Source organism: Tamandua tetradactyla, chromosome 9 (genome assembly GCF_023851605.1).
Source record: "Tamandua tetradactyla isolate mTamTet1 chromosome 9, mTamTet1.pri, whole genome shotgun sequence".
In the NCBI taxonomy this organism is placed as follows: domain Eukaryota; kingdom Metazoa; phylum Chordata; class Mammalia; order Pilosa; family Myrmecophagidae; genus Tamandua; species Tamandua tetradactyla.
The window spans coordinates 3,677,835-3,701,647 of NC_135335.1; the positions used below are offsets into that span (position 1 = coordinate 3,677,835).

Here is a 23,813-nt window from a genome sequence, read left to right on the forward strand (position 1 = left end):
TCTGTCACCCTTTGAACGTTACACCATGACTTTTTTTTTTGTATTTTTAAGCACTGGATTTAATTGTACTGCCAATATGAAAGGTTCGTTTGCTGAGCACAGTTACATCTTTTGAAATTTTCGTAAGCTTATGAAGTGGCTGAAGGCAATACGGAAGCATGGGCTGGTGAAATAAGTCAAACAGTGAGGGGTCTCAGGGTGAAAACCAGGCGTCCAGGTGTTGTTTCTTCCCCAGGTGCACACCCCCAAACACTGGGGGGGCCTCTCCCACCATCAGCACGGGGGCGGTTGCTCATATGTCCCCAGTTTTAACACAGACTCGCTAGGCAGAGGCTCGTGGTGTGTGTTTCTCACCTTCTTTGTCTTACCTGATACTTTACCGCTGAGTGCTCATCATGTCGTCACATGCTGATTTGGCCGTTCTTTCCAAGCTGCTGCCCCACATACTTGAGACTGCTGGCCCTGTGCTCCATGCTCCCTTCCTCTGATGGAACGCCAGGCTGCGTCTGTCTGTCCTGCTGTCTGAGAGCGCTAAACCTGTGGGTAGAATCTGAGTCCAGGCACAGGTGGTACGCTCTGGGGAGGACTGAGTGACCCACCCTGGAGAGGGGACCCACGTCAGGCCTGACCAGCTTTGACAAACAGAAGATTTTGGATGTGTGCGTGTTTTAGTTTGCTAAGGCTGCCAGAATGCAACATACCAGAGAGCAATTGACTTTTAATAAGGGGATTATTTAGTTACAAAATTACAGTTCCTTGAGGAAGGGCAGCTAGCTTTCCTCTGGGTTTCTCTGTCTCATGGGAAGGCACATGGCAGTGTCTGCTGGTTCTCTGTTGGCTTCTGGGTTCCAACAGCTTTCCCCTGAGCGTGTCCTTTCTGTATCTCCAGACATCTGGGTTTGAGCCAGCTCTGAGCTGAGGTGTGCTGGGCTTCTGAGCTGCTGAGCTCTATTCTGACCTCTCTCTTCTAAGCCTCCAACTGATTACATTAAACATCCCCCATTATGGAAGGAGCTCCCCTTAGCCGTCTGCAGATGTAATCAACCATAGATGAAATTCCCGTACTGATGATTTAGGTCTGCAGCAGCAGTACACCTGGGCACCGTTGCCTTGGCAAGTTGACGCCTGAACTAACTACTGCATCGTCCACCCCTTGTCAAACTGGCGACTACACACATCACTTTAAACCATACTTACTCTTTAAATAGAAAACAATAACAGACACATTTTTTCCCTAACACTACTCAGCTGTCCTGCATGCAATGCGTTACGTCTTTCCATATATACAAAATAATCGTTTCATCAAAATATCATGAAAGCCTTAAATCCTTTCACTAACAGCACAAATAGAATACCAAGTAAAAAACCATTTGCAGTCTCATCAAAGTGAGTTACAGGCATGGTCTGTCTTACGGCAAAATTATCCTGTGGCTGTGCACCTGTAAACTTACAGCAAGTTGTCTGCTTCCAAGATACAAAGGAGGATCTGTCATAGGATAAATCGTCCCATTGTCAAAGGGATAAATTGGAAGGAAAACAAGGGTCACTGGACCTGAATAATTCCAAAGACTTGCAGGGCAAACTCCGTTGGATTTTCAAGTCTGAGGGTCATTCATCCTTGGGGCTTTAGAGAGCAGAAGTCTCGCTCTTCCCAAGGGCCCGTGCAGCAGCCCTGCTCCCTCCGAACCCTGGGATGAGGGTTGCAATGCTGGTGAACATGGGAGACCACCTTATTTTTGGACCCACCCTCCTCAAGCATCTGAGTGGCACCCGGGCTCTTTGCCACCTCTGGGGCACACACTCAACCCCTTCAGAGCAGTGGGGTGACAGCCAGGCTCCCCATAATCCCTGGAAAATGTGCTCCACCCTCTCTGAGGCCTGGGCACCAGAACTGTGCCTGAGCACTGAGGTGGGAGGCCCGCCCTCCGCCTCTGGGGCACACCCACCCACTCCATGTGCACAGATGGGTCTGCCCAGTGTTTCTTGGCTACAGACCTTAGCTTCCACATGTTTCCTCCAAGGCCTGGTTCCTTCAGTCTGTCCCTTCCAGTCCTGACCAGCAGCGTATCCATTTATAACAGGCCTCATAAAAGTCTGCTGACTTGGAGACAGTGTACAGAAATCAAAGCCAACAGACATAGGACTTCCCCACATACCTCCGTCTCTCCTCTTTGCTTGTCTTGTAATGACTTCCTGGTTCCATGTTGGAAGGAACCTGGCCTCTTGTGGGAAGCTATCCTCTAGGGTCTTACTTTCTGGAACCCAGAATATTCCAGACAAATCAATTTCTGGTTTCTTTTTAACCAAAAGTTCAGTCCTCGGCCTATTGTTTTATTTTACTACAAGTTGCAAGGAGAAACCAGGCTGTATTCTCCACATTTAGCTTAGAGATTTCCTCAGCCAAGTGTCCTATAGCATCGCATTTAAATGTTCCCTGTCATCCAGCACTAGAATTTAATTTTGCCAGCTTCTCCACCACCTTAAAATAAGGTCACCTTCCTTCCGTTCTGCAATGACGCCGTCATCATTTCTGTCCAAGGCTTTGGAGTCCACATTTCTGCCAACAGTCTCTTCAAAGCAGTCTAGACCTTCTCTGTCAAGTCCTCACAGTTCTCCCGGAATCTTCCCCTTATCCATTTAAAAAGCCATTCCAGCATGTTTGGTATTTGCAAATGCGGCAGCACCCCACTCTTGGTACCAAAATCTGTTTTAGCTTGCGAAAGCTTCCAGATTGCAATACCCAGAAATGGGCTGGCTTTTGAGAAAGGAAATTTATTTAGTCACAAATTTACAGTTCTTCAGAGGAAAGGCAGCTGGCTTTCTCCAGGTTTGTCTGTCACGTGCGAAGGCACACGGCATCTGCTGCCTTCCCTTCTGGCTTCTGGGTACAAACGGCTTTTCCCAGGCAATCCTTTCTGCATCTCCAACCATCTGACTCTGAACTCCTGAGTTTTCTTCTGATTTCTTTCTTTGACGCCTCCAGCTAATTAAATTAAACATCATTCACCGTGGAAGGCACTCCCCTTAGCCAGCCGCAGACGTGATCTGCCATAGATGAAATTCGCACCTTGATGATTTAAGTTCACAGCGACAGAGCCACTGAGCGTCTGTCTGTACCTCGTCAAGTTGTGACACCCGAACCTAATTACCACTGTGTCCTTCTGAGACTGTTCTTGGGGGATACCAGCTATTCTTGGTTGATACTCACCAGCAGTGGCGTTTGGGATCGGTTAAGCAGGGTCTCCTGCCTCTGTTGGCATGTGGGACCAGATAGTTCTTTGTTGGGGTGCAGGGAAGCCACCCCAGCTGTAGAGTGTTGAGGGGCCTCCCTGGCCTCCACCCGCTCTATTCCAGGAGCTTACCCCCAAGTTGTGACAACCAGAAGTGTCACCAGACATTGCCAAGTATCCCCTGGTGGGGGACAGTCACACCCAGTTGAACGCCACTGCTCCAAGAGATGGGGAAGCCTGAGTGATTTTACTTGGCACTAGAATTAGGGTGCCGAGGAGCCTGGGCCTGCTGAAGGAGGGGGGATTGCTGCTTAGTGGATTTTACTTCCCTGCTCCTTCCCCTCCCTCTGCCACTTTGACCTTCCTGTGGGGTCACCAGTGAACTCCTGGTAGAAAACTGCTGTCCAGCCCAAGCTCACAGCCACATGCCCAGTGGAATTGGCTCCTCAGGCCTCTGGGCATGAATCTCTTTCAGGGGCTGGCCTTAGGCAGCATCCCTGCGTGGGCAGGTCAGAGTCAGCCGTGGGGTATCAGAGGCCCAGATATTGGGGGAATACAAAAGCTACTTTATCTTTTCCTGCGTAGCTCACATTTTGCCCCCTCCACTCTGCCATGGTCTCAGGTCTTATAAGCAGCTTCTGGATGCCTTCCCCCAAGCCAGAGTGACTAGAGCGTGTGTCCCTCTCCCCGGGTTCTGTATGCCTCATTCCCAGGTGCTGTCCTCATTAGCATCCTGTCACAAGGTAAATGGGGGCCCAGGTAAGCCCAGCTGATTCCTGAGAAAGGTCCACTTTGTCAGCCCCCAGCTGGGCTCTTACCTTGTCTCACCTTTGTGATCATAGCAGTGAAAATTTCTGCAGGCTCAGCTTTCTTTCTCCTTTTTTTAAGTATAACAGCCGTGTTAAGATATCATTCACATACCATACAGTTCACCTAAAAATTGTACAATCATTGTTTTTAGTATATTTGCAGGGTTGTGTAATCATTGCCACAATCAAATTAGAATATGTCACTGGCCCAAAAAGAAACCCCATGACTGTTAGCAGTTGCTCCCCATTTTCCCCCAGCCCCTTCTACCAAGGCCTAGAGTACCACTAACCTACTCTCCATTGGTGGATTTTCGGTTCTCTTCTTTACTACCAGCCCTATCAGTCTGCAGGCTGTTCATTGCCTTGGCACCTTGCCTTCCCCCAATATGATGTTCCTTCTTCTAATGGGGCCACTGAGCTGTCATTTCAGGTGGCTCCGTGAGTGGGAATTTCTGGTTGCTTATCCCAGTTGTTCCTTTATTTGGCAGATATTTTTAGCTATAGGCTAGAGTCTGTGGAAGGCTGAGAGCCTAGAAGTGCCCCGTGCAGGAGTTCGGGTATCATCTGCATTTGGAGGCCATTAGCTGAACCCTGGGGGAGGAAGTGCCCTCTCCCCCATGCCACGTGTACTCATCATTTAAACATTCTTGGAAAAAAATGCATGGTGATGTACTCTAAGAAGTCCAGCTGCATTTGCTAGGCTAAAGGATTCCTCTAGTCAGTGCTTCTCATTGACATACTACAATCTGCCTTTTATTTTCTCTCTTGGCCCCTATGGGTAAACACTGGGTGCTCAATAAATCAACAGGAATGGATTTATTTCCATTTTAATAATACGCCAGTATTGACTATTGTCTGCTCTTTAAAACATTTAGAAACGTAAGTGTACATATATTTATAAAAAGATAGATTCCTGTTATTCTCTCCCAAATTTCAGTTCTGTTCTGGGAAAGTAAATGCTGGGAGCTTGTGTATAGCCTTCCAGACATTTTCTTTGCTTTTTTTACAATATGAACTGTAAACTTTTATAATATGAATGAAATTGCGGTGTATTTCTAAGTCTTCTAAGACTTGACTTTTCTCCTCAGCATTTCTCAGACATGTTTCCATCAGTTTGTATCCATCTGTCTCATTGGTTCCTAAAACCCCCCAGGCGGAGGCTTTTCTTGAAGACCTGCCTACTTTCCCCTGTTTTAGAACATTTATACTATCTCCGGATTTTCTCTTCCTTTTTTCTTTTTGCATTTTACCGGTTCTGTTTTATTGGTTTACCTATCTTTATATATATGCATAAATATTTCTGTGGAATGCAGCCTTACAAGTGGAATCGTTTGGTCATGGGGTGTATGCATTTTACGTTTTTTATCAGCTCTGCCAAGTTGCTGTCCAAAGCATTTGCACTAGCTAAGTCACAACTCGTAGCCTATGGAGCCCATTTTTTCTCATCCTTGCAGTCTTATGAGTGAAAAATGCCCTCCCTTACAACTTTGTGTGTACATTTTCCTGACTGCTTGTGAGCCTAAGCCTCCTAACTGATTTCTTTGAAAAAAAAAAACAAAAAAACTACGTTATCATTTTTACAAGATTTCTTCTTTTCAACTTGCAGGACAGCTGTGCACGCGTGCTGCTGTTTCGAGGAGGAAATAAGGAGTTAAAAAACTACAACAGCCAGACTCCGTTTCAGGTAAAGAGAGTTCTCAAAAAATGAGAAACAACCGTCTGCAAATTAGTTGTGGAAGACAGTGGTGAGTGTGTTTCATGGACCATAGCATGGCAGGTGTTTGGTGTGTATGGAGGCTAACCAGGATGCAAGCTGCTGCTGTATTTCACTTTTCCTCTTCAGTACTGGCTCGCTTTCTATTAGACCAAACAGCATGAATAATGCAGTGACTCACCCATGTGGAGTAGTCAAGAATGCAGCTCTGCAGAAGCTGTAAAGACACGGATGCTTTTAATCGTGTAGCTGTTGGAAAATGCCGGCCTCACCGCTTGTCCTGTGAATGGGGGAAGTTTTATGAGACTCCCTTAGGGAGGTGGCATGCTGCCCACCTGGAAACCCCTCTGGGTCTGCTCTCCCAGAATAGAAGAAGAGCCTAACAAACCCTGCTTGGGCCGTGAGGTTCCATGGCGCGGCACGTGAGCCAGGGGCCTCAGGGGCTTCTCTGTGTTAGGTGGTTTAGCCTGAGAAAATTTTTTTGCTAAGTGCTCTGTTTTGGAAATGCTCTGGGGATTTTGACACCTGCTCAGGGTTGAAAATCAAAAGATAGAAGTGATTTTTTTTTTCTATAAGGAAAAGAAAGAGAAGGAGGAGAAGCACTTAGAACATGACTTGGGCTTATCTTGGGTGATGATGATGATGATGGAAAATTATGGTGATGATGGTAGTGCTGGTGGTGCTGCTGATGGTTACAGAGGTGGTGATGCTGGCAGTAATGATGTCGCTGGTGGCCCTGGTGATGGCTGTGATATTGATGGTGGTGATGATGGTGGTGATGGCTGTGATGATGTGATGGAGGTCATGATGGCGGTGATGGTGGTGGTGATGATGTGATGGCGGTCATAATGGTGGTGATGGTGGTGGTCATGATGGTGGTGGTGATGGCTGTGATGATGTGATGATGGTGGTGATGATGGCGGTGGTGATGGTGGTGATGATAGCTGTGATGATGGTGGTGATAGTGGTGGTGGTGGTGGTGATGGTAGTGATGGCTGTGATGATGTGATGGCGGTCATGATGGTGGTGATGGTGGTCATGATGGTGGTGGTGATGGCTGTGATGATAGCTGTGATGATGGTGGTGATGGTGGTGGTGGTGATGGTAGTGATGGCTGTGATGATGTGATCGTGGTCATCATGATGGTGGTGATGGCGGTCATGATGGCAATGATGGTGGTGATGGCTGTGATGATGATGGTGGTAATGGTGGTGGTGGTGGTGATGATGGTGATGGCTATGATGATGTGATGGCAGTCATGATGGTGGTGATGGCAGTGGTGATGGCGGTCATGATGGCGGTGATGGTGGTCATGATGGTGGTGATGACGGTCGTGATGGTGGTGATGATGGTGGTGATGATGGTGGTGGTGATGGCTGTGATGATGATGGCGGTGATGATGGTGGCATGGTGGTGGTGATGGTGGTGGTGGTGGTGATGATGGTGATGGCTATGATGTGATGGCAGTCATGATGGTGGTGATGGCAGTGGTGATGGCGGTCATGATGGCGGTGATGGTGGTGGTGATGGCTGTGATGTGATGATGGTGGTGATGATGGTGGTGGTGATGGCTGTGATGATGATAGTGGTGATGATGGTGGTGATGGTGATGATGGTGGTGATGGCTGTGATGATGTGATGGTGGTCATGATGGTGGTGATGGCAGTGGTGATGGCGGTCATGATGGCAGTGATGGTGGTGGTGATGGCTGTGATGTGATGATGGTGGTGATGATGGTGGTGGTGATGGCTGTGATGATGATAGTGGTGATGATGGTGATGATGGTGGTGATGGCTGTGATGATGTGATGGTGGTCATGATGGTGGTGATCGTGGTGGTGATGGCTGTGATGATGGTGATGAAGGTGATGATGATGATGGTGGTGGTGGTGGTGCCAGTGGTGTAATGGTTGTGATGATGGTGTTGGTGGTGCTGGTGATGAGGATGTTGATGAGTGCAACAATGACAATGAATCGTTCCACTTGCACAGAATTTTTTTTTCATTTTTAAACAGTTTTAGTCACTCATCATACAATTCAACCTAAGTATATAGACATGCCTTCGTCACCATAATCTATATAAAGACATCTTTTCTTCCACAGAGAAGCCATACCCTCCTCCACGCCCCCCACCTGCTGACATTTAGTTTGGCGTGATGCCTTTGTTACATTCAGCACTTGCACAGAATTTTAAAGCCCACGAATTCTCTTCTGTGTTCTCTTTCTTAATAGTCAACAACCCAGTGAAATAGGCACCTTTATTCCCATTTTATGGAAGAAATAGAGACCTAGAAAGATGGGTGCACAAGACTCTAAAATTAGCGGCTGGGTCAGAGGTCCCCAGCCTACACGCTCCCAGCACAGGTCACTGGCTCCTGGAGTTTAAGATGCTTCCCACCAGTGCTCAAAGCATCCTGCATCCTGGCATGGGGTGAACATCCGTGATCCTTTGCTTTTTTGAGTCATCCAGTCCAAAGCAGCAAACTTCCTGAATCTGAAAACAGTGAGACACGGAGTGGAAAGAAGCCTAAAGAAAATAGGAGTAGAGGTTATGACAAGAGTGAGAGGTAGAAGCAGGCATCGGGGGAAATGCCTCCCTATAGCTCCATGCCAGCGGGGGCTTCCTTTGTGTTTTGGAGGTATCGGTTTCACCGTGTCGGCATTGTGTGTTTGGAGAGTGAGGCCTTTCTCCCTGCATGTCTCACTGTTGTATTATTCATCCAGGCTGTTTGCAGCAGTTGCTAACCAGATGACAAGAAACAGAGAGAAGGTGGAGAAAATAAGGAGGAAAGGAAATGACAGTGGGAGATGCTCAGAATTGTCTAAAGTCCAATTTCGATGTAGGCAGGAAGGTATACGCATACGAACCTTGGGTCGAGATAAAGGAGGTGTATTTTTATAAAAATGTATTAGATTCTGCAGTTATGGCTGCTCTGCAGGCCGTGGTTGGTTGCTCTTTGCCCTGTGCTGCCCTGAGCAAGTTCCGTGCAGGCCAGGAAGCAGGGTCTCCTGCTGTATCCACCTTATGAAGAGGCAGCATAATCCACCTGAGTCACACAGTCGGTAAGCAGACTCAGCTTTGCACACGGCCAGCCAAACACCAGGTGCTGTGTCCTCTCTTAGCCATTACACTGTACACTAAAGGAGCAGAGAATCCGAAGCTTGAAATGGGGAATAGAGGTTTGAATTCCTTGGGAACTAAGTGATAAATTTAAAGATCACTGCTGGCCACAGCTGCTCCATAAGTACAGCCGGGTACTTAGTTTCCTCAAGCTCTTTTGATGAGAGCTGCTCAGTCCCTTGATTTAGGCCAATCCCCTGAGATCCCAGGCATCTCACTGGGACCTCACTTTTGCACGTGTTTGGTGACATTAACATTGCAAGAACTTTGTGCCATCGGAGGCTGACAGACAGAGTCCAACCTGGATCTTTCATCCAACTTTAATATTTATTATTACATGGCTCCCTGAATGTTTAATAATCCTCACTCCTTTAGGGGACTTGCCTTATGGTGCACGCCTGACTGTCTCCTGTTTCCCTAAACGATTCCCAGGTCCCCTGCTGCCCACCCTCACCATTGCAGCCGTGGCTGGGGAAGAGCTCAGCCCATGAAAACGACCTTATGTCTCCCCTGAAATGTCATGTCCTGGCTTTTTTCATTCGGATCTTATGAGCATCTCATTTACTTTTGCTTTGAGCTCCAAATTGAGTTTAGTCATTTAGCCCAGAGAGCACTGAGCAATTTTTCTCATGTCATGCATGATAATAGATGCCGCAGTGCTTTGGAAATGGCCAGATGCTCCATCATCCGTTTGATGATATTGTTGAAGAAGCTGCGAGCTGATGGACACATCAGTGGAAAAGGCGGTTGTGACTTTGGGTGGCGTTGCAGATCTGTATGTACAGCTTTTGGGAAAACCAATGGAATCTGCTCAGTGGGCCCTTCTAATTCTGTCCTCCCTCCAGATTCCTTGTTCACTGATTCAAAAGCAAGACACTTTAATGATGCCTCATTCTGTTAAAATCCACGTGGACTTCAGAGTAAGGTTAAAGGTGATTTTATTTCCTGCCATGACTTACACTTCCATTGGGAATGTCATGAGCAGGGCCGTAATTCCTCCCCTGGGGTGGTGTTGCCAGAATTGAACTTGGTAAATTCCAGCATTCATGTCAAACAGTGCATTAGACGGGAAGAGAGCTCCTCTGGTAGAGAAGCAGCTCTTCCCTAGCGGTGCAGAGATGGTGGCCGTGCCTCTAAATCCAGCCCAGGCAGGAATTTTCTCAGTGTCACTGCCCTGACCAGCGCTCTGGGCTGCCTTTGCCTCATCGTCTTGGGTGCATCCCTTGGGGTCCTCCTCCAAGCCTTACCTGCAGGAGGAGACTCTCACCCACAGTTGCAGAGGCCCCACATATATGATGGCTGCTGTAGTTTGCCAGCTGCCGGAATGCGATATACCAGAATTAGAATGGCTTTTTCAAAAAGGGGGAATTTATTAACTTACAAGTTTGCAGTTCTAAAGCCGTGAAAATGTCCCAATTAAAGCAAATCTATTAAAAATGTCCAAATGAAAGCACCAACAAGAGATGACCTTCACTCAAGAAGGCTGATGACGTTCGGAGTTTCTCTCTCACCTGGAAAGGCACGTGGCGAGCATGGTGACGTCTGCTAGCTTTCTCTCCAGGCTTCTTTAATGAAGCTCCGCCCGGGGTATGCATCTCCAGGAGTCTTTGGCTTCAAGGGCTCTCTCGTCTCTCGTGGATCTCATGCTCTCCCATGGCTCTCTAGCTTTATCCAAAATGCTTCCTCTTTTAAAGGATTCCAGCAAACCAATCAAGACCCCCCTGGAATGGGTGGAGTCACATCTCCCTCTAATCACAGTCACAGTTGAACATGTCACATCTCTGTGGAGACAATCTAATCAAATGTGCAACCTTATAGTACCGAATAGGGATGAAAGCAGCTGCTTCCACATGATGGATCAGGAGTAAAGCATGGCTTTTCTAGAGGACGTCATCCTTTCCAACCAGCACGATGGCTTTACCCCACCCACCCTCCCTCCATCTGGGTCACAGATGTGCCCTTGACCCAAAGACGGACCCCAGCCTTGCCGTCCTCTCGCCTGTACTGTGTACCTCCGTGCATGGGTCAGCTGAAGGGAGAGAGTGAGGGCGAAGGGGGAGACAAGGCAGCAGACCTTGGATGGGCGGGAGAAGGTCAGGGGGGACTTCCAGTCATGCAAGAACTGGCCACCTACCAGACTTCTCTGTCCTTTGCCTGGTCCTACATCTTCATTTGCCATCAGATAAGAAGGGTGAACAGTGGAAAGTGACAAGAAAATAAAGCAAGGTGACATGAGAAGAGGAAATGCCGGGCTGTAGTGTGGGGAAGATGTCACATCTGCTGGGCCTGGTAGGAGATTTGCTGCCATGTGCTGACCTGGGCTGGGCTGGTCCAGGAAGGCGGAGCTGCAGAAGCAAAGGTACCAGGCCTGCATGGGGATGACCGACCTGCTGAAGGCTATTTGCCATGCTGCAGCACAGCCAGCTCTCGCTTTCTAGATGGAATAAGGCACCGGGTAGAGTCTACTACCTGTCATCGGGAGGGCAGACCTGACCCCAGATGTCTTGGCTCTGGCTGCTGTTTAATAATTGAATTAGTCGCTGTCATTTAACAATCCAGGAATTTCATATGAAAATTCCAATGTCTAGCATCTATGGAAATATCAGGCCATGAGCAGCACCCAGCCTGCCTTTGGGCATGTTGACAGCGACCAGGACCGGGAAGCAGCTGCCCGTTGGGAGAGCTGTGCCTGCCGCAGCTTGCCCCAGTCCCCACCGCTCCATATTGCACCGCCATTCCTGCTTCTGTTTTCTAGTCTGGCTAGCTCCTTAGCTGTTGGCATGCAGTGTGGGGCCATCGTTCATTTATAAATAGCTTATTTTACAAATTCCTCTGTAAGTCATATTTGGGATTCATGGAAGCGATTGGAGAATTTGAAATTATATTTCTGGATTAGGGCATAGAAACCTGTGAAACCCAAAATTTGGCTGAAATATCATGTATGTCATTGATGATAAGTAATGGGGAGTCAAATCCATTATTTCATCCAATGTGTATTGAGTCTCCAATCAAAGTCAACCTCTTTTCCAGATACTGGGAAAATATGTGAGCAAACAAATGTCCCTGCTTGCATAGAGCATACATTTCCAGCAGATAGTTAACATGTAAATAAATATCAGGGTTGCTAAATAACATGGGAACCAATAAAGCCTGGGAGGAAACATAGAGTGAAATGAGTGGGGGTGGGGGGTGGTACTAGGGAAGTGAGACCGATTATGCCTGGGAGCCTGGGCCAGCCTCCCTGACCAGTGACATTGGAGCAGAAATGAGGTAAAAGAGAGGAAGGGAGGGAGCCATGTGGGTATCTGGGAGAGAGCATTCCCCAGAGAAGAGCTGGTGTGTGCAAAGGTCCTGGGGCCAGTGCATGCCTGGTGGGCTCCAGGAATAGCAGGGAGACCAGTTGGGTGGGGGTCATGGGTAACACCAGTCGGAGGGGAAGAGACCAGAAAGAGACCACGTCTTTGCAAGGAGTTTGCATTTTATGCTGTGATGTGTAAAAGTGTCCATGGAAAGGATGAAAACTCTTAACATGGAAATCAATCCATCCTTCAGGCAGTCATTGCTCCTATTGAAAAACAGACATTATCATGGGGAGGTGGGCTGTGTAGATGGAATCACATGGAGGTTTGGAACGAGGTTCTGGATTTAGCTAAATAAATCTAAGTATCGTGGTGCTGTGCTCTCTAATGAGACAGGCACTGGCCACATGCGGCTACTTAAATATGATTAAACAAAATTGAAGTCAGTAGCATTGTCTACATGCCAAGAACCCAGGAGCCATGGCTGGACAGTGCTGTTCTAGGAAGTGATGTTTCCTTAAGTCAGGAATTCTTCTTTCCTCACCCGTGTCCCTGTGGGCATGGGGCTGTTTTGTATCTTTAAATGCACGTGTGTGTATGGGGAAGTGGCTCATGAATTGCACCAGGCTTGAGTCAGGACAGGGAGGTTTTCTGAGTTGACTGAGCAAGAACTGGAGGATGGTGAAGGAGATGCCTCCATTCTGGGACCCACAGAGCCTGAAGTCCCAGGAAGTGACTGAGCCAGCAGCCCGTGAGCTCGAGAGAGGGAGGGAGATGTCCTCTCAGCGCCCCACGCTGACAGCTGTCTAAAAATTGAATTAGTGGCCATCCTTTAAAAATCCAGAAATTCCATATAAAAATACAGCTTTCTAGCTTTTCTGGAAAGGCTAGACCACGTGACGGCCCTCAGCCCTCCTTTGGGGGTGCCCCTAGCCCCAGCAGATGACGATGCCCGAGGCAGAGGTGCAGCCGTCCGCAGTGCAGGCGGAAAACCAGCCTCTAAGCTCTCGGCTATCCACTCGTCCCCTAAGCACGAGATGTGCAGCCAGCCTTGCTTCCAGCTCGCTGATCCACGTGGGAAGCCCGCAAGTCGGTGCCAGAGAAATCCATCTACAGCTGCTGCACTCCCCAGGGCGGGGGACATGCTGCACAGGGCAGGCGTGCGGTCACCGGGAGGGTGTGAACTAAGCCGGGCAGGCACAAGTGTTTTGCAAGGTTACCTGAAAATAAGAACAGATTACTGATCCCAAAGATCCGGAAACGGAGAAGAAAAAGGGCAAGAAAACTGGGAAACTGGAAGGCAGGTGGGCGAGTAATAACTGCCTTAGCAACCTGCAGAAAACCAGCTGCCTGCAGTGCGAGAGCTGGAAGCCGGAACCTGGGCAAACGCAGGCAGCCTGGGAAGCCCAGGTGTCGCTGTGTGCCTGTGCACGGGAGGCGAGTATGAAAGCAGCACCTGTCAGTGGCACCGTGACCCACCAGGATGCTATGGCCAGGTTCCTGAAGCCCTTGCTGGCTTCACACCCCTTAGCCTCCTGCTTTTTTCTCAGGCACACTGAAAGCTTGCTTGCCCCAGGGCCTTTGAACTGCTGTCGCCTCTGAATAGACCACTTCTTCCAAATATTCTCTGGCTCGTTCCTCCAGTTCAGTCAGCCCAAGGGAAGTCCTGTTAGCAAAACCAGCCCACACGCAGAGTTTCCATTTGGTGTATAGGTGCTTCGTGTAAAAAAGTGGAAGCAGGCAGCCAAGTCCCCGGTCTTTAAAGGCAAACTGCCAATGTGAAAGGCAGAAATAAAGAGGCATGGTGGAAACTGAGAGGATTCAGGGAATAGAAGGGAGCTTTTAAAATAAATAGCTGATATCCTCAGTGTGGTAAGAGAAGATAGGGAATCTGGGAGGATGCAGGGGCTCTTGAAAATTAAAAAAGGTCATGCATAATTGGGTGGCGGTGATGCTGATAATGGGAAGAGATGGAGGAGAGAACTTCAGGGCATCAGAGAAAGTCCAACATGTCAATAAGAGGATTCCTAGAGGGGAAGGAAAAGAGATGGAAAAGAAATAAACAAAGAGATGACTCAAGGCAGTGCCACTGACCAGAAGGACTTCAGATTTCAAATGGAAAGGGCCCCCCAGTTCCTCACACACTCTGGGAGAAGAGCCCCAGCACTGCAAGAGCTCAGAATGCTGGGAAGGGAAATCCCGAAAGTTCCGAGAGTGAAAGATGGGGTTCCACCCGAAGGGCGGGAGTTGGGATCAGGCCTCTTGGCAGTAAGATTGGAAGCTCGGGGTCCACAGGCCCAACCACTTCTTCGCAACTTTGAGGAAAATCTTCCAAGCCAATTGCCTAATAAATCAATGTGAGAATTTTCCAGAAACTATTTTGTAGTTATGCAAATTTTCAAAATATGCCATCGCAAACCCTTCTTCTCAGGAAATGGCTGAGTGAAGCCCTGGGTCTGGGCAGTGGCGGGAGGGCCAGGGGGCAGCAGGGCAGCCAGCCTGGGCGGGGTAGGTGGGTGCCTGGTGTCTGTGCATGATGAGAAGAGATGTCCACTCTACAATGTACACCTGCCAGAGCTTGGCAATAAGTCAGCTGCTGAAGAGATTTTGATTGGTTTTATAATGTAAGCATGGAGTGGCTTAACTAAAGTCTGGGGAGCAGCCACATTGGCCAAATGGTAGGTGAGCTAAACGCTCGTCTTCCCTGATGGGAAGCCAGTAAGTAATATTTAAATGGAAAGAAATCAAGAAAGATTGTGAGACACATGCTCAGTAAAATAAAGCAGCAAAAAGAGTGAGTAGTTAGCCTGGGGGGGACACGGGTTTGGATGGGAGTGAGACAGGTGTTTAGCCTTTGTAGAATGATTTGATTTTTGAAAGCATCCATTTAGGTGTGTGCTGTTGGTAAAAATTAAAATTTGATTTCATATTTTCATGCAGTTAGACCTGTTCTCACTGGCTGTGATGTTGAGAATGAGAATGCATTTTGCAGTCATAACTCCCCAGTTAGCCAGGCACTAATGTCTGTGATTGATGATTTTACATGTCAGCTTGGCTGAGTTAGGGTGTTCAGTTGTTTGGTCAAGCATTGATTTGCTTGTTACTGCGAGGGTATTTGTAGATGGGATTTGCATCTACAATCAGTTTATTGCATCTGCAGGGAACAAAGAGAACTTCCCTTAGCCATGTGGGGAGTCCCTGATTCGATCAGTTGGAGGTCTTAAAATCTAGAACTGAGGATTTCAGAGGTCAGGAGAGTTTTACCTGGGAAATTCAGACTGAGGACTTCAGCATCACTTTTATGGGGTTTCCAGCTTGCAGCCTACCCTCCAGAGTTTGGACATGCCAGCCCCACCGTCTGGGAGCCAGTTCTTATGACAAATCTCTATGCGTGCATCTGTGTCTCCCGGAAAACCCCAATGGGTGCGATGAGCTCCCAGCCTACACATCTCCCCCTGCCCCTCGGCTCCTGTTCCCAGTCTCCTACCAGGCCTTTACACTGCGTGTCCCATGAGTCCCTCCTGTGCTTCGGGTCTGAAGCAGTTGCCCTTGTCTGTCCCCCTCGTGGGATGCTCCTGGTTAATGGTCTTGCCCGAAACCCAGCTCTCGGGGTACAAGCCTGGGAGTTGGCTGACTTTCTCCTCCCACTTCCACACCTGAGTGGGTGCCGTGTCCCACCAGGTGCTCTCCCCAGGGACTCCAGAGGTGTCCCCCCCCACCCCCTGCTCAGCCCCAGCTGTGTTCCCTTGAGCCAGGTGATTGGGGCCTCTCGGCTGCTCCATAACCAGCCCCACTGATCTTCAGACCCCTTCCACCCTGGCATCGGCATGATCGGCCTTAAACACGGGGCCTGTTGAACCCCAGGTGACCTGACTCCCCACCCGTCTAGACCCACGTGCCCCTCCCCCTTTTTGCCTGGTGAACTCCTACTCACCCATCAGAGCTGGGTCTCATCCGCTGGTGCTTTCCTGACCACACATGGGCATTCCTGGTAACGCTTTCCTTTTGGTTCCCAGGTTACTTTATGTCCTTTGCCCACGTTGTATTATAACGAGTGGTTTGTGCAACAATCCTGCAAGCTCAACGGCAGAGGTATTTGGGGCGGGGCATGCACTTTCTCTCCCATCTTTGCATTCCAGCCCAGGATCTCGAATACAGGAGAACTGGCGTTTAAATCGCCACCTGCTGGGCAGAAACAGTTCACCCTGGAATTCCTTTGCAATGTCTTATGTCACCCGGAAAGGGGCAGTGTCAGCCCCTGGACAGTTTGGTGCAAGGGTGGTGATATGGAGAGGAGAGAGCTGGGGGTTGCAAAATGCAAAAGGAGAGTGTGCTAGTGTCTCAGGCCGCTGTAGCGAATTACCACAAACCTGGTGGCTTAAAACAACAGAAATTCATCCTCTCGCTGTTCTGGAGGCCAGGTGCCCGAAATCAAGCTGTTCCCAGGCCAGCGCTCTGGCCAAAGGCTCTAGGAAAGAATGCTTCCTTGCCTCTTCGAGCTTCTGGTGGCTTCCGTCGTTGCTTGGCGTGAAGACCCCTCCTCCAGTGGTTCCCTTCTCCATGCCTCCCCACACCTCTCCCCTCCTTCTCTTTGTCAGCCCTGCTAAGGGTTTGCCAATTCTACTCTTTTTAAAGAAGCAACATATGGTTTGGGACATGCAAGCTATTGTTTTTTTTTCCTTCTCTATTTCATTTATTTCTATTCTAATCTTTGTTATTTCTTTCCTTCTGCTTGTTTTGGGTATAGTTTGCTGATTTTTGGTTTCTCCAGGTAGGCAGTTAGGTCTTTGATTTTCACCCTCTCTTCTTTTTTTAAAAAACAGTTTTATTGAGATAAATTCACATGCCATACAGTTCACCTAAAGGGTGAAGTCACTGTCTCATCGTATAGTCACAGAATTGTCCAAAAATCACCACTATCAATTCTAGAATATTTTCACCCTGAAGAGGTTTCACTACGTTATACAGTCCCTTTTTTCACCCTCTGACTTCCCCTCTACTGACATATATGGCCCTAAACTTTCTCTTTCTTTATTTTAGCGTAAGCACTTAGGGCTATAAATTTCCCTCTCAGCACTGCCTTCCTCGCATCCCATGCGTTTTGATATGTTGTGTTTTCATTTTTGTTCATCTCGAGATATTTACTGAGTCCCCTTGTAATTTCGTCTTTGACCCACTGATTGTTTAAGTGTGTTATTTAACTTCCGTATATTTGGGTATTTTCTAGTTCAGTGCCTGTTATTGGTTTCCAGCTTCATTCCATTATGGTTAAAGATGTTTTGTATAATTTCAGTCTTTTTAGGGTTTATGGAGACTTGTTTGTGACCCCACATCCTGCCTTTCCTGGAGGACAGTCCATGAGCTCTTGGGGTGCAGTGCTCCAGGCCTTCGGTTTTGAGAACTTCTGGCTGATTCTGGGCATCTGCAGCTCAGTGGCTCTTAAACTTGCCTTCCAGATATAAGAATATTGGTCCTATGCCTTTATAAAAACCCAGGAGCCCTCTGCACAGTGTCTTAGCTTGTCCAGGGCTGGTGAGGGACGTGTTCTCCTCGGGCAGAAAAAATGTGTGTGTGTCAACAACTGCAAACCCCAGGCTTCCGATTGAAAACGACACCATGCAGTGACATTTCCTAAGAAGTCATGCCACTCAAGTAATGTCAGGGAAGGAGAGGTACACCGATGAGTCATTTCCACTGAGGAGTGATGTTTCTACCAGGGTATTAGGTATTGCACTATTGCACTCATTTAATGAGTCACAGTTTAGGGTGTTCAAAGTATGTTTTCACTTGTTCCCAATCTCTGACTTCTCTGCTCTAGAGAGGGCTGCAGCTCCTTTGTTTTGGGCACTGGACTAGACCCGGGAGGCCTAAGCCAGAGGCAGCTGCCCTCCCAGCACTTGCCTGCCAGTACCAGCTCTTCTCCACAGTTCCCTCGGTGGAGACCTGTCTCTGTTGCAGCAGCTTTTAGCTGTTAACATGGTTATCACAAACCAGTGTGGTACTCCACAAAACAGTAATAAATCTCTAAGACAAACATGTGCCTCACTCGAGCTGGGTTTTGGTGCCATTATTTTTCTAATTTTTTTCAACATTTCAGGGATAGACTCCAGAGAGGGAGCAGTTGAGGAATGATGTTTATTTGAGAGAGAGAATGCTCAGCCGGCTGTGAAGTTAATAAGCCCAAATTGGTCTCAGCACGAGACGTAAACTGCTGGGTCGCTTCATCCAGTGCCACTGGGGTGAGGGAGGCATGAGCTGGTCCCTATTGAAAGCAAATCCCAAGCTGCCCACGATGGACTCCTCCAAATACGTGTTTTATTTGGAACAATTCACCAGACAGGGTCCGGCTTAAAGATGCCTGTGAACAACAAAGAAAAAACTCTGTACAAAGATTTGTTCTGCCTTATGGAACTTGGAGCAGATTTAAAGTGATTCTCTAGCCGCCTTCTCTGGGAGACCTTTTGAGTCTTGGAAAATCCTTGCCCTTTAGGACAGAATCTGTATTTTGTTTTGTTTTTTTCATCTCCGAAGCCCCTGTGCCCTGCCCAGAGCCTGCCCCATAGAAAGGGTGCTTGTTGATTAAATAAACAGATAAAAAACGGGCTTCCATCCTGGGTTCAGAGAAAACCTAACACCCAGATGGAGGGTTTGGGTGCCCGAAAGTCTGGCCTTAACCCAGAGGGACCTCCTGGTGTGGGCTCGCCCAGAGAACAGCAGCATCTGAGGGCAAATAGACTTGGCTGTCACTCTTGCATTTGCCCCCAACTGATCACGTGATCAGAGCTAGTTATTAATTTAAGATTCAGTTCCTTTGTCTGCCAAATGGAAATCATAAGCACCCCTTGTAGATTGTATGGGTTGAATGACCGAGGGCAGCTAGCTCAAGGCCTGCGCCCATCGCAGGACCCCCCCAGCCAGTTCCTGCCCTCCCCATCCCGCCCTCCTTATTCTTACTTCCCACCCAGTAGCACCATGGCCTTGGCTCGTACCTCAACCCCATGCAAAATGCAGGCAGCTCAGGAAGAGTCAAATTGGAGCAGTTATGGCCCAGTTGCTAAAATGAGCATCTCCTTAGCAGCTTCTCCCTGAGCGTCAGATGTTCCTTCTGTTGAGAGGTGACAGTTCTTGCCATCTTGAGGTGCGCGCGTGGACCCTTCAGCTTTAGGATGAGTCCGTGTAGTCGTCAGCTCAGCCCGTGTGTGCTGGAAGGTGTCTTAGCCCTACTGCTCCCCACTTCTCAAGAGTCGGCAGCTGTCTCAGGAACCCCTCTGTGATCTGGAAAGCCCAGGCCAGCCCGATCCCCGGCGTGCTTGGCAAGACCCTGGTGTCTTCACTCCGTTGCTCGCCAAGGAGAACCCACTTTGAGATTCCTACTCCTGCAGCCGCCCCGTTACATGGAGCGCAGACTTCCCGCTTCTGGTCTGCGGGTCTCCTGAGTGTGTGTGGCGTTCCAGGTGCATTCGCCATTCAACACGCGTTTGCTGGATACGTTCCGGGTGCCACTGAGTCCTGGAGATGGGAGATGCCGAGACGATGAGGCCCCTCCTCTCGCCACTCCCCACGCTGCTGGTTACTCACCTAATTCCAAGCTGTGTTTCGTCTGTTCTGTTCCATCCTGTTCCATCCTGTCCCGTTCCATTCCATTCTGTTCTATTCTGTCCTGTTCCATTGCATTCCATTCTATCCTGTTCTAGTCTGTTGATCCTGTACTATACTATTGTATTGTATTTATTCTATTTCGTATTTTAATACCATAATCACTGGCATTGGATAGTTGTATCGGCAACGTTTTGTCTCCCATTGGGCATGTGAAGTAATGCAGTAGCATACAATTGATGGTGCGTTAGAGTTGATAAAATAATCGTTCAGTTGTGATCAGTGCAGGAAAAGATGGTTGGGGGGGGATGTGGTTTGGGACCCCAGCAGGTGATCCCAAAGAGTACCCCCAAAGGCTGCAGGTGGTGGGGAGAGGGCTGTGTCTTCCCCTGGGAAAGGTGTGTTGGAAGGTCTGCGGTTCGCAGAGGTGGGGCTCCTTTGGGAGGCAGAACGAGAAGGGGCTGCAGGCTGGCCAGCCGTAGGGGTTTTATGGGGTGGGGAAGGCTATGGAAGGTCTGCATTTGCAATTAGAAGTGATCACCTAGTTTTGATGGGGTATATATTAAAAATGCTTTGTGTTCTGTGGCAGCCACCAGGCAATTTCTAAAAGAGGATATGAGCCTTGGCAGGGGGTGGACTTAGGAGGCCCCCGGCTCAGCCCGGGGTGGACCCCAGCAGGGTCACAGAGGGCCCCACCACCCCTCAGCTACCTCTGACCTCTGTCCTGTTCAGTGCTTAAGGAAGACTGAATGCTTATGCAGTGGGCCGAATTGTATCCCCCAAAGCAATACACTGAAGTCCTAACCCTGGAAGCCATGGGGGTGTGGCCTTGTTGGAAAGTCAGGTCTTTGCAGATGTGATGAAGTTGAGATGGGGACATACTAGATTAGGGGCCTTGGACCCAGCATGACCTGGTGTTCCCCTGAGAAGAGGGGGACAGGCTCTGAGACGACAGAGATGGAGACTGGGGCGATGCATCTACAAGCCAAGGACACTGAGGATGACCGGCCACCACCAGAGGCTGGAGGGAAGGAAGGAGCTGCCCCTATGGGGGTCTAGGGGGTGCAGCCTGGCCATGCCTGGATAGCAGACTTCTGGCCCCCAGACCTGGGAGAGAGTCGATTTCTATTGTTTGAAGCCCCCCAGTTTGTGGTACTTGGTTATAGTAGATACAGGAAACTAAGACAACTTGTGAACTCACATGGTGGACAGCTGAGGCTGGAAGGTCTGCACTGGCCAAGGGGCTCCAACCTTTTGGAAACGGGGCTTTCTGTGGTCTCTTGGAATTAGCCCAGTGGCTGGATCCCGTTTCTGGGGAGATTTGTCTGCATCCACGTCCTGTGGCTGGGGTGGCACAGGTGTGGACGCACCCAGCCCTGATGCATGCACCTCTCAGTGGGTTTGAGGATCCCTTCATCATCCGTATCCACCCCGAGATGACGCCTCTCTTGATGTAGACTGGGGCTTTAAGATAAATACGAGGGCGTCTGGAAATTAATATTTCATGTGGCTCTTACTAGAGACGGTGCCCTTGTTTCCTCCAAGAAACTTCGGTTTCGTCGTTAGCATGTCCTGATCACGGACTTCCATCCCCAAGGCAGAAGCAACGCTCTTGTCAAGAGCAGATGTTTGTAAGATGTTTTCTTTTCTTCCAAGGACACCACAGTTTCAGCTTGAAAAAGACATTTCCACCCATTGCCAATGGAATCTGCTGTCAAAGGGATTATGATAGTGCTAAGAAATTTAGAGTGGGCTTATGGAAATTGGTAATAAATATTGCATAAAGAGAGAGACGCCTTCACAGTTAAAAAAAAAAAAGTTATTTGTTATGCTGATTTTAAATTGCCAGGATTTCTTCAGGCCTGAAAGTGGATGGTGTTTTTTCATTCCTTTTGAAAAAAACATCATGAGGATGATTTTCGATCTGTGAAAATAATAAAAAGTAGCCAAGATTGGGTTTCCATGCAAAAGAGGTGGGTATATCAAACAGGCAATGGGTTTCAAAATACAAGAAGTCATTCTGATGATGAAATGTTAGCAGCCAGCACCTTGCTGTCACCCTGCAGCCCAGCAAATGCTCTTCAATTTGCAGTCGTGTCTTTGACATTGGAGATACCTTATCATACTTCCTTTCAACAGGGCAAGTGAGGTCTTAAAGATGACCTGAAAAAGACAGACCCTGGTGTTGGGTTGACAGTGTCAGCACCAGGAAAGGGGATGGGGGGCCAGATGGTTGTTAGGCATCTTCAGTTTTCCCCCCATCCTGACTCGTCGCAGCCAAGCCAGCTCATAAAAGGGCCCACCCACCAAGGGCTGCTTGGGAGAAGAGAGGGATGTTACCTCCCTTTGGTTTCCCAGCAGTTCTGGCCTTCCCTCCTGCCCAGGAAGCATCTCCCACTGGCCAGGCTGGGTAATTGAGAAAGAGCCCGAATAGTGTGTGCTGACTTGGAGCTGTGATGCACCCCAGAAAAGGCTGTGTTCTTTTAATCCGTCCCTGGGTGGGCACACCTGTCATGGAGGGTACCTTTGGGTTAGGGTGTTTCCGTTGAGATGTGACTCAGCCCAGATTTCAAGGTGGGTCTGAATTTTTTCCTGGAGTCCTTTAAGAAAAGCCAAGAGAGCTTAGAGACAGATGCCCTAGAGATGTTAAGAGAGGACCCCCAGATACTCAGAGAAAAATGCTGCTGAAACCAGGGGCTGCAAGCAGCTAACCCCAGGAGTGAAGGACCAGCAGATGCTGGCCCCATGCCTTCCCATGTGACAGAGGAACCCTGGCCAGTGGCCTTCAGAGAAGGTATCTTTCTCTTGATGCCTTAATTGGGACATTTTCATGGCCTTAGAAGGGTAAATTTATAAACTAATAAATCCGCATTGAAAAATCCAGTCCATTTCTGGCATATTCCATTCTGGCAGCTTTAGCAAAGAAATATAATGTAAAAACATGAATGTAATAGTGATGATGAATGTTTGCATTGGTCAGCTTAGACTAGGTTCTGCTGTAGTAACAAACAGCCCCGTGCTTTTGGTGGCTTCCAACCATGTGGTGACAAAACCTGAAGGTGGGCTGAGATTCTGTGCAGTTTTGTGTTTGTCCCAGGATCACGGTGACAGGGCAGCTGTAGCTCAGAAGTCACTGTCCTGTGGCAGCCTGACCACTGAGGGGCAGGAAAGTTTACGCTTCTTCCCACAGAGAGGTCCCACTCGCCACAAGCCAGTGGCAGTGGGGGATTGTTGAACGATTGGCACCAAGGAAACACTCGCTCTCAGGAGTCGGCAAACTGGGTCTGGCATTTGGCCCACTGGCTGTCTTTGTAAATTACGTTTCGTGGGAACACACCCCCATTCCATCTTGTCTGCTTGCTTCTGCACGACAACAGCCGTGTTGAATCCTTGCAGCAAAGACCCTACATTCTTCTAAAGCCAACCACATTTACTCTTTGACCCTGAGCTTGCCCCTGCCCTACATCCTCCCCAGCATCTCATCAGCGTCTCGTTACAGACGACCTTTGAAGGACACACTCATGTTCCTGTAGCTAGCCAGAATCTGACTGCTTTGGGCAAAATAATGGCCCCCTAAAGATGTCCATATCCTAATCCCAAAAACCTATGGATATGCAGTCTTACTGGACAGCAGGAGGTCTGCAGAGGTGGCCAAGTTAAAGAGCTTGAGATGGGAGCCCCCCTGGATTACTCAGGTGGACCAAAGGGTCCTTGTGAGAGGGAGGCAGGGAGTTTAGTTTCAGAGCAGGAGACATGATGATGGACGTGGAGGTGAGAGAAGGACTGGAAGATGTTCTGCTGCTGGCTTTGAGGATGGAGGAAGGGGCCACAAGCCCAGGAATGCAGGAGGCCTCTAGAAGCTGGAGAAGGCAAGGAAAAGGGTTCTCCTGGACCCTCAGAGGGATGGAGTCCTGCCGACCCCTCGAGGTGAAGCACTTCTGGCCTCCAGAATCGGAAGACAGCTCTGCTTTGTTTTAAGCTACCAAGTTTGTGGTCCTTTGTTACAGCAGCACAGGAAGCTCATCCTTTCCCAGTCCTGGAATCT

General features: G+C 48.7%; 1 protein-coding gene across 4 annotated transcripts in view; it reads left to right on the forward strand.

Annotated features, from left to right (window-relative positions):
* SHANK2 (SH3 and multiple ankyrin repeat domains 2) overlaps positions 1–23,813 on the forward strand; it is a 630,917-nt gene that overhangs the window by 197,440 nt on the left and 409,664 nt on the right. For all 4 annotated transcript variants that reach the window (XM_077115405.1, XM_077115406.1, XM_077115407.1 and 1 more), the window contains exon 10: positions 5,646–5,723. In XM_077115405.1, coding sequence (XP_076971520.1) covers positions 5,646–5,723 — 78 coding nt within the window. The remainder of the gene's footprint in view (positions 1–5,645; positions 5,724–23,813) is intronic.